We start from the raw sequence: 18,831 nt of genomic DNA, 5'->3' as shown, positions 1-18,831 counted from the left end.
AAACATATATATAAACATAGTATGTAGAACTGTACAGAGTAATGCTAGTTGACTTATCACCAACCTGCTGCTTTTGATGTGTAACAGATCTATCTCATTGTAGCTCAGGGGAAAGAAAAAATAAATGTTAACAAGATTCTTAACAGTATAATTCTTTGTGCTGTGCTGCATTCCTTGAGTACTGCCCCATCCCACATGGTATTTGAAAATTTAACCTCAGATTACTTTGTTTCTTCCAGTATAGACTTTTGAAATCACGTTGAAATAATGACCCATATGGAACTTAGATATGTGGCATCTCCACGTCTGAAATCAAGTTTTTGAGCTGTAGCAGTGAGACAACTAAATATATTTTGAAGCTATCTGTAGGATCAAGTTCCACAAAAATCTGCACCCTAAGATATATATTTTTTAAGTTAGTTGTTATAAGCTCCAAGGGTTAACTCTTACATTTACACTTATTTATTTTAACCTACATATTTAATCCAAATTAATAATTTCATGACCACTGAGCATGCTCAGTCATCACTGTACTGTTTTAGGGGGGGGATGTGCATCTGTCCTTTTTAGAGTTTTTCAGAGATGTTTTGAAATTCTGAAAGCATAGTTCTTCTCTGCATCTTGGGTATATAACCAGTGACACCCTTCCCTTTAAGACTGGAATTTGTGTATATATTCTGTTAAGATTACTTTTCAAGAAAGAAGAAAGATGCATTAGAGCAGTGTTTCCCAACCTTGGCTCTCCAGCTGCTGTTGGACTACAATTCCCATCATCCCTGACCATTGGTCTTGCTAGCAAGGGATGATGGGAGTTGTAGTCCAAAAACAGCTGGAGACCCAAGGTTGGGAAACACTGCATTAGAGCAGGGGTGGCGTTTTTTTAATGGATTTTTTATTTTTTGAAACCTCACTTGCTCTGCTTCGTTCAAACCATTTCTCCTGGCTGATTAAAGGTCATTGCCAAACTTACCATTCACTTCTTCTTCTTCTTCTTCCAATTCCTCGTCAGTTTTACCCTTCTTCTTCTTCTTGCGCTTATCACCAGAATTTGTTGATGAAGCCATTGTTCTCCGAATCTTCGAGGAGGAGGAGGACGAAGAGGACTGTTCAGAATGTTCTATGGTCAAGCACATGCAATCAGCATAAAAAGAAAATTTGTACAGAATACAGTTCTGAGACAACTTGAAGGGCCTGTGACCTCCACCCTAATTTCATGCACTCCTAAAGGGGGGAAATGAAGAGAAAGAAGGCATAGCAAAAGAGCGCGGGGGACAGTGTGGTGTGGTGGTTAAGAGCGGTAGACTCGTAATCTGGGGAACCGGGTTCGCGTCTCCGCTCCTCCACATGCAGCTGCTGGGTGACCTTGGGCCAGTCACACTTTGAAGTCTCTCAGCCCCACTCACCTCACAGAGTGTTTGTTGTGGGGAGGAAGTGAAAGGAGAATGTTAGTCGCTTTGAGACGCCTTCGGGTAGTGATAAAGCGGGATATCAAATCCAAACTCTTCTTCTTTTGGTTCTGATCCCAATCACTACTGGCCTGCAACACCCTGACAGTTTGCCTCAAACAGATTTCAGCCCTCATCAGGATGAAGGATGCTGGAAGACTGGAGAAAGCCCTTTTCAACCCCAACTAAAGAATCATGGCAAGAAAAATTGATGGACTATACAGAACTGGCAAAACTGACATACAAGCTATGGGACAAGGCTAACTGTGACTTTGAAGATGGATGGGAACCCTTTACAAAGTATTTGAAGACGCAGCAAAACGAACTGGACTCCTTGGCTGGTTTTGAATAAACATTCACAAACTTTTTATTGATAATAATCAGCTAAATAGTTTGAGGATCTATACAACTGTGTAACATGCGGAAAACAGCATTTTTAGAGAAATCAAAGACGAACTGAGGGAAGTCGGGGGGTGGGGGTGGGTGGGTTCTGTGGGGGGGAGAGGGGAGGAAAAATGGGGAAAAATAAGGATGACATGTTTCTGGATAATATGTTTTGTTTTAATTTTGAATAAAAAGGTTATTAAAAGAGAGAGAGAGAGAGAGAGAGAGAGAGAGAGAGAGAGAGAGGGAGAGAGCCCTTTTCAAAGTGTCTTATTTTAAAGTCTGAACTGTGAATGGAAGAAGCCAGATGCGATTTTGAACGTTTCTGGAAATGATGACGAAAAAATAAAAAACGTGCAAATCAACTGTCTGCTTCAACCTCGTGATGTATTTTCAGCATGGACCACTAGCACCGGAAAACATGCCCGCTCCTAATCTGGAAAAGTCGTATGTGTTTGTGAGTCAACAAATTAGGGCAATTGTTGCACTGTTGAATCCACTGGTGGAATAACACTTTACAGATAAACCACAGTCCAAATGGTTGCATGGTTAGTTACTCATCTCAGAGTATGATTTGAAGGCACTTGCGACCACCATCTTGCTGAAGCTAACAAAGTCTGGGTCAGCACTTATATGGGTGACTGCATGGGAAATGTATGTACAATTCTATAACAGAGGAAAGGTGGGCCCAGAGGTGGAAAGAAAATAAAATCCCAACCAGAGAAGAATGGCAGATGAAGTTGATGGACTGTGCTGAAATGGCCAAAACGACCAGAAGAATCAGAAATCAGGAAGACCAAAATTTCAATAAGGAATGGAGGGAAATTATAACTTATCTTAAAGACCATTGTAAACAGTTAAAATCGTTAGTAGGATTGGACTATCACTTGTAATCTAAGGGTGCATTCTGGACACATGGGAGATGTAAAAGATTTGGATCATCATAAAGGATGTGGGAGGAAATGATTAATAATAGGAGGGGAGGGGGGATAGAAGTCCAGGAGATTTATTAGAATCTTGTTTTTATGATTTATGCTTGATATAGCTCTGTAAAATTTTAATTTGAAAAACCAATTTTTTTTTTTGAAAAAAGGAACGTGGCATATAGTGCATTGGGTTCCACATCAGAATAAATGTAAGAATCTATAAATAAAATTTATTTACGTTAGAATTGTCTATTCTGCTCTTCAATTAATATATAAAAATCCTCAGAGTAGTTTACATATTGGAATACTCGGGGCTTGGGTTTCTTAAAAGAGTTCCCGCCTCCACCCCAGGCTACATGGCAAACTATTTTTGAAACTGAATGACTTTCAAAAGCAGTTTGATAGGGTATGGTGTTTTTGTGTTCAAAGGTGGTGGTGAGCCCAATGGGTATGCCCAGACTCTTGGGGGGCGGGCCCTGGCCAAGTGAAAGTGGGCACACACAAAACACTCAGAAGAAAGAAAGATAGGTAATCAACCTGACAAATAGATTCCACTTCCCCCAATACTAGTCTGCAAGTAGCATTTCCATTTTCAAGGCACGAGTATTATCAAGATCAATTCCTATATAGCAAGGCAATGGATAAAGGATCGTGGTTTAAAACACACACACACACACACACACACACACACACACACACGGGCTTTACTCTATGCAGGCAATCTTAAAACAGCCCAGGACAGAGAGAAATACCTTTTACGTAGCAAAAGCTCCAGATATATGAACTACAGCATTAGTTTGCCACAACCTGGTAGGACATTTAGAATATTGGTAGATGGAGCTTGGAGAATCAGTAAAAGGATTCATCAACCTATTGAAGCTTCAGTGAGTTCCATTTTCTTTTCTGCAACCCTGCCATCTCTCTCAAGGCTCACAATTACAGTAAATCGCGATGAATCACAGAACTTAGAAAAAATAAATCTACACACAACTCCAAGAAGTCCATATCATGTATACTTTTTCATACCTTCCATAATTTCATGCGACACTTTCTTCTTCTGCTTTTTCTTCTTTGGAGGGATGGGTTTAGGTTTCATTTTGGGTTTGGGTTTAGGCTTCGGTTTAGGCTTGGGCTTAAGTTTGGGAGAACGTTTGGTTGTAGACTTTGGCTTTGGTGTTGTAGTTGATGGTTTGGCCGTGGTGGTCGTTGGCAGAGGCGTGGTTGTGGTCGTTGTAGTTGTTGTTGCGACCGTGGTGGTGGTGGTGGGTGCCGGAGTAGTCGGAACTGCAACCAGGCATAAAACTCAAATTTCAGTTCAGGTTTTTCTTCTAATACCAAAATTAGCAATGTTGTTTACCATTTTCAATTCACAGTTTTAAACAAAAGGCTTGTTAAATAAACTCACCTTTTCAAAAATTCAGGTAGGTAGCTGTGTTTGTCTGACACAGTAGAAATATATAAAAAATTTTTTACAAAAATGTCCAGTAGCACCTTAGAGACCAACTAAGTTTGTGCATTTCGTATCTGAAGAAGTGTGCATGCACACAAAAGCTCATACCAAGAACAAACTTAGTTGGTCTCTAAGGTGCTACTGGACAATTATTATTTTTTAATATTTCTTTTCAAAAATGTTACTTTTGCAAAGCCTAGTTTCCAAAAAACTAGATTTCTTATGTCTCATTTTTAACCCACAAAGAAGTGAGAACCCACATTCTAATTTTGATAGACTAAGTTGCAGGCTGATACTTCTACATTATTTTGAATCTGTGCAATGAGCTTAAGACATTCCCCTCCTGATGTTTCATCAACACAACAAAGTACTTCTTATTTATTTATCGGTAATGGAACACTGGGAAGCAGAGATCTTCCTAGGTGGCCGGTGGATTTAACAAAGCGGAGCAGATGACTGGCAGCTTTAGTTTAGACCTTAACGTTTGCTTCCTGTTTATTTCTGTTTTGTGTTCCTCTGGGCTTGTTTTCATCCTGCCCCATATATTACTCTAACATTACAGACAGCAATAACAGTGAATAGTGAATAACACTATGCCCCCTTCCTTTTAAAAAATAAATAAACAGTGCGTAAAAACAAACATATTGGTGTCGTACATCCAAAACAGCTATGCTCCATTTCCCCCTTCTCCAGGAAGATGAAGGCATGAGGTGGGGGGGGGGGCTGGTTTGCCTCTGCACATTTCACCCTTCAGAGAAACAAGCCAAATATCCACTCTCCAAGGCTAGCTCTGTTGGGACGCGGGTGGCACTGTGGGTTAAACCACAGAACCTAGGACTTGCCGATCAGAAGGTCGGCGGTTTGAATCCCCGCAACGGGGTGAGCTCCCATTGCTCGGTCCCTGCTCCTGCCAACCTAGCAGTTCGAAAGCACGTCAAAGTGCCAATAGATAAATAGGTACTGCTTCAGTGGGAAGGTAAACGGCGTGTCCGTGCATTGCTCTGGTTCGCCAGAAGTGGCTTAGTCATGCTGGCCACATGACCCGGAAGCTGTATGCCGGCTCCCTCAGCCAATAAAGCGAGATGAGCACCGCAACCCCAGAGTCGGTCACGACTGGACCTAATGGTCAGGAGTCCCTTTATTTTACCTTTAAGGCTAGCTCTAATCTCAAGAGACCCCTTAGCAAAGTGTCCTGGGATGGAGCTGGCATCTATGAGCTGTCATTTAAAATCAGCCACACTATTCTCAGCTTAAGCATTGCTTCAGAGCATGGGTAGGCAAACTAAGGCCCGGGGGGCCGGATCTGGCCCCGTCGCTTTCTCAATCCAGCCCACGGACTGTCCAGGAATCAGTGTGTTTTTACATGAGTAGAATGTGTCATTTTCTTTAAAATGCATCTCTGGGTTATTTGTGGGGCATAGCAATTCGTTCATCCCCCCCAAAAAATATAGTCCTGCCCCCCACAAGGTCTGAGTGACAGTGGACCGGCCCCCTGCTGAAAAAGTTTGCTGACCCCTGATCTACAGCAACAAACCACCAAAGAAATAAATTAATAACAACCAAGACTTAAGAGTGTCTGGAAAAGAAGGGACTTTTTCAAACATTTTTTTTCTTAACAACAACAAATAAATTAGACCTTTCTGTTTTTTGAATCACTTTATATCCTTTTCCCCGTTCTTTTGGAGGTGGCCGCCATTTTGTTTTGGGGAGGACTATGGGACGCGGGTGGCGCTGTGGGTAAAAGCCTCAGCGCCTAGGGCTTGCCGATCGAAAGGTCGGCGGTTCGAATCCCCGCGGCGGGGTGCGCTCCCGTTGCTCGGTCCCAGCGCCTGCCAACCTAGCAGTTCGAAAGCACCTCCGGGTGCAAGTAGATAAATAGGGACCGCTTTCTAGCGGGAAGGTAAACGGCGTTTCCGTGTGCGGCTCTGGCTCGCCAGAGCAGCGATGTCACGCTGGCCATGTGACCCGGAAGTGTCTCCGGACAGCGCTGGCCCCTGGCCTCTTAAGTGAGATGGGCGCACAACCCCAGAGTCTGTCAAGACTGGCCCGTACGGGCAGGGGTACCTTTACCTTTACCTTTATGTGCACCCCACAAGGTCTGAGGGACAGCGGACCGGCCCCCTGCTGAAAAAGGTTGCTGACCCCTGCTTCAGAGCATACATGGGGAATTAAAATGGTGCTTCATTGACCTGGCAACTTGGTGCAACAGGTTCAGGGTAAACATTGCAGTAAACTTTGCAATGGCCTGGGCCTTTGCAGTCGCCAAATGGTTTAGGTCATGCTAAACACACATGCCAGTTGCCGAAACGCTTTGCATTTGTTTAACAGAGACCTAGGTTCTGAGAGTATCATCTGCCACCAAAAGACTTTATTGTCCTGGTGGAGGCGGGGGGGAACTGGGAGTTGACTTTAAACGAATTATTTTGTTGTTGATGATGAATGGAAACTCACAGAACATTTATTCCCTCTGGACTATCTTAGGGGCAAACAAGGCCATTTTTCCACAGCATTCTGCCATGGCATAGCCACTCTATTACCCCTTTATTACAACCAAATTCTACCCTGGCATGGCTCCACTGAAGTCAAATGAAGTTATGTCTGCTGAAAATCCAGACTGGGTTAAAGAGGAGGCAGTAAATGTGGGTGTGGGTGGCATATAAAGGATAAAAATAATTTGAAAATAAATAAATGGAACTCCACAAACTTTTGATTCTCCGCTGTTTTTTTTAGTTTTACTGTTTTATAGTATAACTGGCTGAATGTTGAGCATTATTGCTGGCGAGTGCAGGTGGAAGGAGAACAGGATATTGCAAAGGCTCCTAGAGCCACATTGCATCTTGCTGTAGGGATAGTTCCACCCAGCAGACTGTACATTTTGTCCTCATTGCAGCAGTGTTCTGAACTTCCTCTTGTAATGAAGCAATGGCAAGCTTCGACCTTGGAGAAAGGTTATAGCTTGGTGTCAAAGCACATGAAAGATCCCATGTTCCTAGCATCTCCACGACATCTGTCTGAAACCCTGGAGAATCACTGCCAGTCCCTGTTGTGTAGATGACCTTGCAAATGCTGTTGGACTGCATCCTGACCATTGGCAATCCCAAGCATTGGGTTTCAGGCTTACCCAACTCCCTGTCTATATAACACCTGTAACTGGGATGAGGTGTCCCAGAAGAAGATGATTAACTTTGTCCAATAACAGGAGCTATGGGATTAGAGCCTGTTCTAAAATGTACACAGCCCCATTGCGGGTTGAGTTATTTTCATGTGGTGCCATTGGCCAGAAGCCAGCCAATTTCCTCACTCCCCTGCCAACACATGAAAGCTCCCCAGCTTATATTATAGGTACAGTGGCACCTTTGGTTACGAACTTAATCCATTCCGGAGGTTTGTTTGTAACCAGAAACCGCTCATAACATGAGGCGCGCTTTCGCTAATGGCACCTCCCGCTACTGCCGTGTCGCCGAAGCACGATTTCCACTCGGATCCCAGGGCAAGGTTTGCAACAAGGGGCATCTACTTCTAGGTTAGCAGAGTGCGTAACCTGAAGCATTTATAAGGGGAACAGTACGAACCACGAGGTACCACTGTAGAGGTAAAGGACCCCTGGACAGTTACGTCCAGTCAAAGGCGACTGTGAGGTTGCGGCACTCACCTCACTTTCAGGCCGAGGGAGCCGGCGTTTGTCCACAGACAGCTTTCCAGTCATATGCCAGCAGGACTAAACAGCTTCTGGTGCAACAGGACACCGTGATGGAAACCAGAGCACATGGAAACACCATTTACCTTCCTGCCACAGTGGTAGCTATTTATCTACTTGCACTGGTGTGCTTTCGAACTGCTAGGTTGGCAGGAGCTGGGACAGAGCAACAGAAGCTCACTCTGTTGTGGGCATTCGAACCGCCGACCTTCTGATCGGCAGACCCAAGAGGCTCAGTTGTTTAGACCATAGCGCCACCCACGTCCCATGATGATATAACCATTATAACAAAACTGATAACTGGCAATCATATAGTTGAAAGCAGAAGTTCTAGTTCTAGTAAATCATAGATCTGTGAAGTTGGAAAGAACCGCAAGGGTCATCTAGCTATTGCCCTGCAATGCAGGAATCTTTTGCGTGTTGTGGGGCTTGAACCCACAGCCCTGAGATCAAGAGCCTCATGCTCTAACAACCAGTGGCGTAGCGTGGGTTGTCAGCACCCGGGGCAAGGCAAGTAATTTGCGCCCCCTAACCCGTGGATTTTAGTAGGGACAGAGAGCTGTGAGTGCGGGCGCGCCCCCCTAGATGTTGCACCCGGTGCAGCCAGCCCCCCCTGCACCCCCCACGCTACGCCACTGCTAACAACTGAGCTGTGTTGCAGTATTGACACTGGAAATAGATCCTGAGATTAGCTTCTTGAGCTTGAAAGGCAAAAAAGTGCTTACAACACTCACCTACTAAACATGCTTCTTCGTAATCTGGACAACACTTGCCGTATCTGTCACAATCTGCATCACAGTCGCACGGTCTCCCCCTTTCAAAACTCTCAGAGCAACGTCCTTTGCAAGACAGTTCTACACAGGATGATGAAAGAATGTTAGTACCGTTTTCTTCACCTGTATGAAGGAAATCTGTTTGAATGAGGATGCTATCTGGGTCCTATATTTGAGGGTGTTTCCAAAGCTGTCCCTTCACTTAGGGAAGGCACTGTGATCCAACAGAGACCTTCACCAGCGGTACAGGGTGGAAGGTGATATGTGCTGATGCCCCCCCCCTGCTGTTGTGTGCTTCAGAGGGTTGGTGGACCCTCCAGAACAGTGTGGGAGGTGTCATGGTGGAACTGCAGGGGCGGAGCCAGCAAGAAGCTCCTCCCTCCCTGATCCACTGATCAAAGCCCTCACTCGATCAAAGAACATTCAACAAAGAGACTTCATTGGATACAACCTTGGATTTTTTCATGTAAAAAGAGCAGTCGGTGCCATCATGAATCAAGGATCTCTGAATTTATTTATAATAACATCTGTGCAAGTTCAAATTCACTAATGGATATGCTTTAGAATCTATGCTGTGGTCCTCTTTAACCCATCCTCGCTATTCCTGTGTTATTCTAATGAGAAAATCTGAGAAGAATCGTGTCATTTATCATTTCATGTCATTTGAAAGTTAATACCGTAGTATGTTAGGTATAGTGTGTGAATGATACATATCTTTTTATATTCTTTGACTTCATGCTGGACGTTTGCAGATAACCAACAGGGAAAATACAGCATGTTGTGTACATCTTTGTCTATTTGTGTGGCAAGCAGTTGTGGAACATGTCTACAAGACTATTGTGTCTATGGCTATTGGTTCTGCAAAGCCCACTGTCACAAAAATATGGCATATATAGGAACGCCAACTGATTTGAATTGCTTCCTATGTAATGCAGCTAACAAGGAACCAGAGAGTTTGCTTGTGTCGACTTAAGCACGGGGAAGATTCAGCCAAATGTGTCTGTTTGCATTGGAATCTAAATAACGTACTCGAAAAATACAGGACATTTAAAAGGTTGTGCATATAAAGCTTTCGGAATGCAAGAAACTCAGTTTCCACAACATGATTTTAAGAAACTGTTGAGTTCCTCTTGGATGATTCCCATGACTGGGTATCCATAATATTTGTTCACCAGTTGTATTGTGAAGTGCACTTTGGTTCCCTGAGGAGTACCACACAGGAACAAATTGCATGTAGAAGTTATTCACATGGCATTACATGTTTCTCCCACCACCCACAGGAATTACTCATACATGTCTCAAAATTGTGCCAGGAGAACTGGCAGGACTGAGTTTGCAGATCACAATGAAAAATATTCACCAATATATGAGAGAGAGAGAGAGAGAGAGAGAGAGAGAGAGAGAGAGATTACACAAAAAGGAACATCCAAAACACAAGACAACAAGTAACATGTACCAAAGAGAAGGATCTTAAGGCAGTGGTTATTCAAACTTCCACCTAGCATTCTAGAGGGATCCTGTGGGGTCCAACAGCCCTGATGTCTGCTCAGGGTCGTCTCTCATATCAAGTGGTTAGGTCTGCAAGCAACCATTTACTGTATATTTCCCAGAATGACCTCTGGGTTGGCTGCTCTGGGCATTGCAAAAAATTAAAAAGGCAGGTCCTAGCCACGCTTGGGACTCTGCCACAGCCACTGCCAACACCAGCGGATATTCCTGAGGAGGCCCATCTATGTGTAACCCCTCAAATGTGGAGCTGTCACTGCTTTCTACCATTATGGAACGTTTTCCCAATTCAAAATCAACTTGTTCTTCTGCTAAGGAGTCCCAAAGCATATTTGCTGGGAAATTCATATACATTGCATAGTTGGGCTTATATGTTGACCATACACAAACTGATAGGGTTCCCCTTCTTGACATGCACCCGATCCTCTTGCAACTGCACATGACAGGAGATGATCAGGTCAGACTTACTGACTTGCAGGCAGGGATGGAGGCAGGGAAAATTTTGGTTCCGTTCCCATTTAAAGGTAAACCTACCTAATTCACAGGGACGCGGGTGGCACTGTGGGTTAAACGACAGAGCCTAGGGCTTGCCGATCAGAAGGTCGGCAGTTCGAATCCCCGCGACGGGGTGAGCTCCCGTTACTCGGTCCCTGCTCCTGCCAACCTTGCAGTTCGAAAGCACCTCAAAGTGCAAATAGATAAATAGGTACCGCTCTGACGGGAAGGTAAACGGCGTTTCCATGCACTGTTCTGGTTCACCAGAAGCGGCTTACTCATGCTGGCCACATGACCCGGAAGCTGTACGCCGGCTCCCTCGGCCAATAAAGCGAGATGAGCGCCGCAACCCCAGAGTCGGCCACAACTGGACCTAATGGTCAGGGGTCCCTTTACCTTTACCTAATTCACAAGTCTTGAAACAATGGGCAAATTAAGAGGCTTGCACTGCTCTGAATTTTGCAAGGCAGTTCTTTGCCCAAGTAATAGGTACACTAGTTAATGTTCATAAAAATGCATTAGTAAAAATAACACAAAAAACTGCATTTTTAAAGGCAAAATTGCATTCAAAAGAGTACTAGGAGAATGATGATGAATTTTCATGTGGCTATACATGCACACACAAGACAAACTAATGGGGAGAATAGAACTTAATACCAGAAAAATGAGAAAACTGGGGGAAACCGAAATTAACACCCCTACTTGCAGTGCAGGTCATCTATCTTTCATGATCTTCTTGTTGGGAAAATCCCTAATAAGTTCCCCCAAAGAGTTTGAAAACCACTGCCTTAAGTGAACATACCCGTGCTTATTCATACCGGAGCTTTAAAAAATGACTGCGGTCGAAGACTTACCTCCAACGCAGCTTGTCTTGTAATCTGGGCAGCACTCCATGTAGAGAAGGCAGCTACTATCACACTGGCAGCCATGATTCCTAGAATACCCTTCCCCACATCTCCCTGCACAGCTTGATATATCTAAAAATCACACAATATGGCTGTAAACATTGCCAGACCAGAATCGTATGTTAGAAAAGAACAAATGGCAAAGCATTGTTGCGTTGTTTCCCCTCACCATTTTTTTAAAAAAATACGCACATTCATTGTAATATGATGAATCATATAGATATGGTGTTGGACTTTCGGAGGAAGAGAGGGGAACTAGCCCCGTGGTATATCAGGGTGGGTTGAGTGGAGAGAGTCTCTTCCTTTAAATTCCTGGGAGTTTACCTTAGTGAAGACCTCACTTGGAAAAACAATATAACTCAGGTGGTTAGGAAGGCCCAACAGAGACTCCATTTCCTCAGGGTTTTCACAGAGGGTGGTGAACACAGCACATGGTATCATGGGCTGTCCCCTGAGTCCACTAGATGACATCGCAAGGGATCGATGCCTTAGGAGAGTGAGAAAAATTCTTAGGGATGATTCACACCCCGGCCAGCAGCTCTTTAATCTTCTACCCTCGGGCAGGAGATATAGAAGTATAATCTGCTGTACCAACAGGCTTAAAAACAGTTTCTATCCGTGGGCTGTTAGGCTGCTGAACGGAAAATAATATAGTGCAACTGACTTTTGGGGTTGGTGTGTTGTGTGACAAGCACACAGAGTAGAATGAGATTGAGTGTTTCTGGGGAGGGGAGGGAGGCTCGGTTAATTTCATTGTAAACAGGTTGTACATTGACAATAAAGGTATTGATGTTGTTGTTTAGTCGTTTAGTTGTGTCTGACTCTTTGTGACCCCATGGACCAGAGCACGCCATGGACCAGACCACGTATTATTATTATTATTATTATAGCTTCAACCTAGCTCCTGTCATAGTCACCAAATTCTTCCTTTTGCCAGAGAAAGTGAGGAAGCTGTGGCCTCCAACCCCTATCAAAAACTGGGCAACCCCACTGTGCTCATGTGGGCTTGTATCCAGGCTGCTTTGGATCTTACCTACCATATTTTTCGCCCTATAGGGCGCACCGGCCCATAGGGCGCACCTAGTTTTCAGGGGGGGGGGAATCAAGAAAAAAAATGTGCCCCCCCCCCGCAGCTCTGGGAGCAGCCTGTGCGCTACTCCAAGACCTTCTCCCTGCTTTTGCGGGAGGTGGCGGAATTCCCCCACCTCCCACAAAGGAAGGGACTGACGGCCAGTCAGTCCCTTGTCCCTCCTCGGGGAAAAGCCCCCAAGAGCGGCGCACTCTTTAAAGGGTGCGCGGCTCCTGCAGGCTTTTCTATGATGTGGGGGAATTCGCCCACCTCGTTGAAAAACCAGCAGAAGCTGCGCACCCTTTAAAGAGCACACGGCTTCTGCGGGCTTTTCGAACTAGCTTGTAGGGCTGGCGGTGGGGGGAAGTGCTGCTTTCCCCCACCGCCAGCCTCAAAGCCGGGTCAGGGAGCAGCGTTAAGGCATTGCGTGCCTTCCCGCTGCCCCCCCCCCAGCTTGTGGGGCTGGCGGTGGGGGGAAGCGCTGCTTTCCCCCACCGCCAGCCTCAAAGAGCAGACTCTCCTGGCTTCAGCGAAAGCAACGTGAAGCCTCCGGAGCGCAGGCTTCAGAGGCTTCGCGTTGCTGTCGCTGAAGCCAAGGAGCCTGCATTCACCCCATAGGACGCACACACGTTTCCCCTTCATTTTTGGAGGGGGGAAAGTGTGTCCTATAGGGCGAAAAATACGGTACTTCTGTTTGATTAAGAACTAGTTTAATATATTCTGCAGGTTGGTATGAACTGATCATAGTTCAATGCTGACGTCAATGACATTTTCCTTTATCTTGAACACCCTACTAAAATAAGCAGCTAATTTGATATCCAGAGTTGTGAGGTTGTATGGGTTCTTAAGAAAAGAAAAAAAGAATGGTTTGACCTAAAAAAAAAATGCTTACATAGCCAGTTGAAGCATTATGGGTTAAGTCAGGCATAGGCAAACTCGGTCCTCCAGATGTTTTGGGACTACAAGTCCCATCATCCCTAGCTAGCAGGACCAGTGGGAATTGTAGTCTCAAAACATCTGGAGGGCCAAGTTTGTCTATGCCTCGGTTAATTGTTCAGCTAGGTTTTATGAGTAGACCAATGGAAATTTAGTTAACCATATCCATTCATTTCAATGGGCATATGCTAAGCAGAACTAAAATTGGTTGCAGCCCACTGTGTGTTGCCAAAGAACAGAGTTCAGTAACAGAAAACACGTTAGAAGTTTGCTCCCATCACTTGAGCTATATCACAGGAGCCAACTCCTAGGGGCCGAGGTCTCTTTGTCTCTGCCCCCCCCCCCAAAAAAATATCTGATGGGCATTGCCATACAAATAACGTCTGTGTGCCACATCATGTGACCAGTTATGCAGAGTGGGGATTACCTGGGGCCCCTCAATATTTTATTCAAGTTGGCGCACCTGAGGTATATAATATAGGGTATGCTACCGGGGAAAATCTTTTATTGTCCTAAGGATATTATAGCTGGTTCTGGTTCTTGGACAACGTGAACAATTCACTGGATCATATCAGTCCTTAAAATAATTTTGTGCTTTTGCAAGCCCTTCAGCTAAAAACCATTCCACTATGCTCATTATTCACGATGCCTGAAAACACTTCAGTGTTGCTTAATATGACCCTGCTATCTCATTGGAATTGGGTAGTTATTCCATATATTTGGAGACTCACTGCTTGAGTCCTTCAGGCAGTCACCCTTTCTCCAAGGAAGGATTGTCCTCCACTGTTACAGCAACCTCATCCATCAGGCTTTAAGCAAATACTTGCTTAACTCCAATTGCCACACAGTGCTTACAATATATCAGAGGCAGGCTGTGTTTATGCTCTAGCATCATGTTCACTTTTCTCATGTCGTGAAACTAGCTGACATTTACTCTGGTTTTAGCAACAAAAAAAGTGTTGTTAAGGCAGTGGCGGAGTGTCTGTTTTGCATGCAGAAAATCCAGGTTGCTCAGTAAGGGAGGCTATCTGAATCCCTAGGGCAGGCATGGCCAAACCTGGCCCTCCAGCTGTTTTGGGACTACAATTCCCATCATCCCTGACCACTGCTCCTGTTAGCTAGGGATGATGGGTGTTGTAGCCCCAAAATAGCTGGAGGGCCAAGTTTGGCCGTGCCTGCCCTAGGGGGTCACTGCCACTCAGTGTGGACAATACAGAACTAGAAGAACGAAGGGTCTCACTCAGTATAAGGGAGTTTCCTATGCCAATCTGATTTTATGATATTTTGAAAGTGGACTAGAGGTACATCGACAAGAAAAGACTTGGACGAAAAGGAAGAGTGATGCTTCCATCTACAGTCAGTTCAAAAATGGCTGCCCCTCATTTGGCATCTCCTGCATGGCTCCATATACTCATAAAAACAGGACCGCCCACAATTTGCTGCGTGAACCAAACTCCCAAAGAGCTCATCAACCATTACAGTGGCTTGTGGTGAATCTTTATCACAGTTACGGCCAGAGGTGCCGACTTGCGAGGGCGATTCAGGGAGCAGGCAGGTGCATTTGCAATGTCACGACATGTCGATGTCACATGCGTGAGCATCGTGCCTCCTTTCCTAAGCCCTGGGCATTGGAAAGAATGTGCCGGGCCTCTGACAGGATACTGCAGCCCTTCTGCCTCTTTCCCAGAGATGGGAGGGCTTTGGGAAGGTGGTGAGAGGGCTCTTGGACTCATCAGAGTATTGTGCCTCCCTTCCCAAGTCGGGCAGAAGCCTCCAGGGCTTTGAGAAGGACTAGCTTAGCATTTAGGGGACTAGCTTAGTCTTCCTAGTCCACTGACCACACACCACTGATTCACAGTTTCAGTTCCAAGCAAAAGACGTGTGTCATCCATAGACACAAAACGTTTTCATGTTCCTCTGTCAGATTGAACAACTATTTAATGTTCAAACCCAGATAGGAAATTGTAATGGCTATATGGGGTTGCTCGTGCGTAAGTTGCCGCCACTCCTGGCTAGGTAGCCTAGTTAAACCTTTCCTGGCTGGACAGCCCTTCACTTTGTGGCTGTTCAGTCGCTAGCAGAATCCGTCAGTGGGCATTTCTTGAATTTCTTCCAGCAAAGAAATTCTTTGACGCCAAATCTACGCCTACTTTCCCTGCGCGGAAGTCTTCTGCGCAGGGTGGGTGTGGGTAGCGGAGGACCTGTGCTCTCCCCGCTGGTCTCCAGCAAAGAGTCCTGGAGCCCTCTCTCCGATTCCCCCATCCGCCCCCCTTTATCCCTGGTGTTACGCTGATTTCCTTCCCCAGCTGCTGAGTCCCCTCTCTCCCTGCTTGGCCCTTCTCCGGCATCGCTTGGGAGCCTTGCCTCCACCTCTGGCTCCGATGTCAGTTCCCTGACAGAAATCTCACTAGGAACACAATAGCCTTGGTTTGGGGGCTAGTACAGAGCTAGTACAGAATCAGATGAAGACTATGATTCTAGGCAAATGGTGTGTGTGTGTGTTGGACTTATTGACTTGTTATTGAGTTGTTCACTGCACCAAGGCATCCTTCACTTTGACCAACGAAGACCAAACACTTAGTAGACAAGCCAAATGAAATTACTCAAGACAAGGAGTGGCAACCAGACATAACAAGAAACAACATGTACACAATACCGAAGACAATGGTCATACTTTTTCAAACAAAACAAACCAGACAGACATATGACCATAACATTTCAGAGGAAGAATTGAAACATATAAATTATTTTGTGAAGTTTAAGTAAACCACTGTATAAGCATTTGAGAAGACATGATCTGGTTTCTAACAGAGAGTGTAGCCAAAGTATAGACATTAAGTGACTTCTTACAGTTCACTGAAACCACAAGGTGTGCTGCACACTGATACAACATAAAACCCTTAATTTCTGTCCTTCATTAGGGACATCTTCACCATGGATGAAAAACAGCAAAAAATAAAATGAAAAAGATCAGATTCTTAGACTGTAATGAATGGAAACTGATACACACCCCAGGTCACTGCACACCAGTGGCGTAGCGTGGGGGGTGCAGGGGGGGCTGGCCGCACCGGGCGCAACATCTGGGGGTTAGGGTTAGGGGGCGCAAATCCACGGGTTTGGGGGGCGCAAATCCATGGGTTAGGGGGCGCAAATTGCTTGCCTTGCCCCGGGTGCTGACAACTGTGCTGCACACAGTTAGTCAAAGTTAAATCCTTGTAACGGTCATAAATTATTTCCTCTTTAGTGAGACTCAAAAAGTTCTTAACTTTAACTTCACCATACCCTTGGTTTCTGCATTATGCACACATTATGAATATTACAGAAACAGGTAAAAAGAGGTGCTATTTTAAAATTATTGACTAATCTTTGTAGTGCAGTATATACTTAAAAATAGAAACAATTATCCCGAAGATCATATTTGTCATATTTCTTGACAAAGGTTTTCAAAATATTTCAAAATATTTGTCATATTTCTTGACAAAATTCGCATGGCCATCATAAGCACAAGCTCAAGCATTATGGTTGCCTAAATGTGCTTTTATTCCGATTAAATCTTAATACTTTGCTTCAAATTAGTTATGGGTTGAGCCGTGAGTCATTAGCTCCTTAAAAAATACTGCTTTTGCTTGACATTTTACAATACCTTGTGAAGAAACTTGCTGTGCCAGGAACACTGAAAGCAATATAAGAGAGATCCTATATATATTCCATGCCATGGTGATTTCCGGGGAATACCTCTTTCCTTAAAATAAACAAAATAAAAAGTTTATTATTATTTTCACCATCATAATTCCAACATGCAGATATATACACTGTTCATAATTTTGATGTGATATGTTATTTGTAAGCTCACAGGGCAATCCTGTACAATGTCTACTTAGAAGTAAGCTACACTGAGTTCAGTGGGACTTGCTCCCAAGTAAGTGTGGATAGAATTGCCATTTTAACATCAATCTAGGAAAATGCATATAACTTATATATGTCATATCAGCTGAGCATGAAGAATATGTAGCAGAAGATTTAAAAAGTCACAGTCTATAACATACTTTGCCAAAGAAAAGTGCTAGATAAATTCTATGTAGATTTATATATAAAAATATTTATATACCACTATTCATTAAAAAAATAAATCTAAAGAGGTTTAAAAAGTCATATTATGATTGAAGATGTTAAGTAATTTATGCACATATATTCAACCACACTCAGCTCTGTAAAATGAATATTATACAATAAAATTTGTAACATGCAATTTTTAAATGTCCTATGGGTTTTTTAAAGAAATATTATTTGTTTCAAACCACGTTAATTAATTATATTTAATTTCTACCCTGTATATATACCTATAATTATAATCTTTTAAAATGTATGCATAATCTTTCCACATAAAAAGATCTGTCAATCCCAAACAATGCTTAAAATAATCAAGAGGACTATCCAACTAAATCCTACTCAGAGTAGACCCACTGAAAGTCCATTGATTTCAGTGGGTCTACTCGGTTTATGACTTGGTTGGATATCACCCTTACATTGTAGTCTATATTTATCCATTACATTCTCAACGTTTTGTTCCTGGGTGTCCTGAAAGGGTATGAACCCTTTGAACGAAGTTCTGTAACAGAAAAGAGATGTTATGCTTACCCTCCCAATGGCAGTTTCTGTTTGCAGTGATTTTCCAAATGCTTATATATACCGGTATATATTGGTGAGAATCTATTGGGATGAACTAATTAGGCAGCATGTTAGACAAAACCAACTGTGACAACCCATGACAGCAAATTTTCCACATCTATTGGAAACCATCCCAGAAGACTAGACAGCACCATCTGGAAAACACTCCCATTAAGAAAAATGACTATGAAAAATAAATAAATTTAGACTTATTAGTCAACACATTTAGAATATTTTAGTTAAGCGAACAAACTGTCCCGAGAGAAGAGATGGATCTGGCAGGCATTTGCACTGAATAGCAGTAGCAGACCATCGTGTCACATAAAACAAAAGAAAAATTTTAAAATGTGAAGTACATGTTGAAGCATATAGTCATATTGTTTTGGGGAGAGCGTGAAGGAACACCACTGATTGGGGGTTACTGTAGCCCCTGTTAAAGTCGCTGGAGTCTAACCCCTGGGGCAGGTGGGAGATAATACCCCCAAATTCATTCGTTTCTTTTAATAATACATCTTTATTGAAAGTTCAAAAAGTACATAACCATATGTGCACCAAACATGGTGAGATGCAAACAAAA

General features: G+C 43.8%; 1 protein-coding gene across 2 annotated transcripts in view; it reads right to left on the bottom strand.

Moving 5' to 3' along the window:
- PRG4 (proteoglycan 4) overlaps nt 1-18,302 on the bottom strand; it is a 39,314-nt gene extending 21,012 nt beyond the window's left edge. Inside the window, exons 1-6 of one of the 2 annotated variants that reach the window (XM_083743730.1) lie at nt 18,225-18,302; nt 17,230-17,328; nt 11,531-11,653; nt 8,637-8,756; nt 3,782-4,039; nt 971-1,117 (exon numbers count right to left, since the gene is read on the bottom strand). In XM_083743730.1, the coding sequence (XP_083599856.1) occupies nt 971-1,117; nt 3,782-4,039; nt 8,637-8,756; nt 11,531-11,653; nt 17,230-17,302 (721 nt within the window). In that variant the 5' untranslated portion in view covers nt 17,303-17,328; nt 18,225-18,302. The remainder of the gene's footprint in view (nt 1-970; nt 1,118-3,781; nt 4,040-8,636; nt 8,757-11,530; nt 11,654-17,229; nt 17,329-18,224) is intronic. The other variant, XM_083743731.1, reaches the window with a different exon arrangement.
- Nucleotides 18,303-18,831: the final 529 nt, after the last annotated feature.

The sequence above is a fragment of the Podarcis gaigeae genome (assembly GCF_964106915.1).
Source record: "Podarcis gaigeae genome assembly, chromosome: 6".
NCBI lineage: Eukaryota > Metazoa > Chordata > Lepidosauria > Squamata > Lacertidae > Podarcis > Podarcis gaigeae.
The sequence above is the reverse complement of the archived record's forward strand: the minus strand, read 5'-3'. Positions and strand labels throughout refer to the sequence as shown.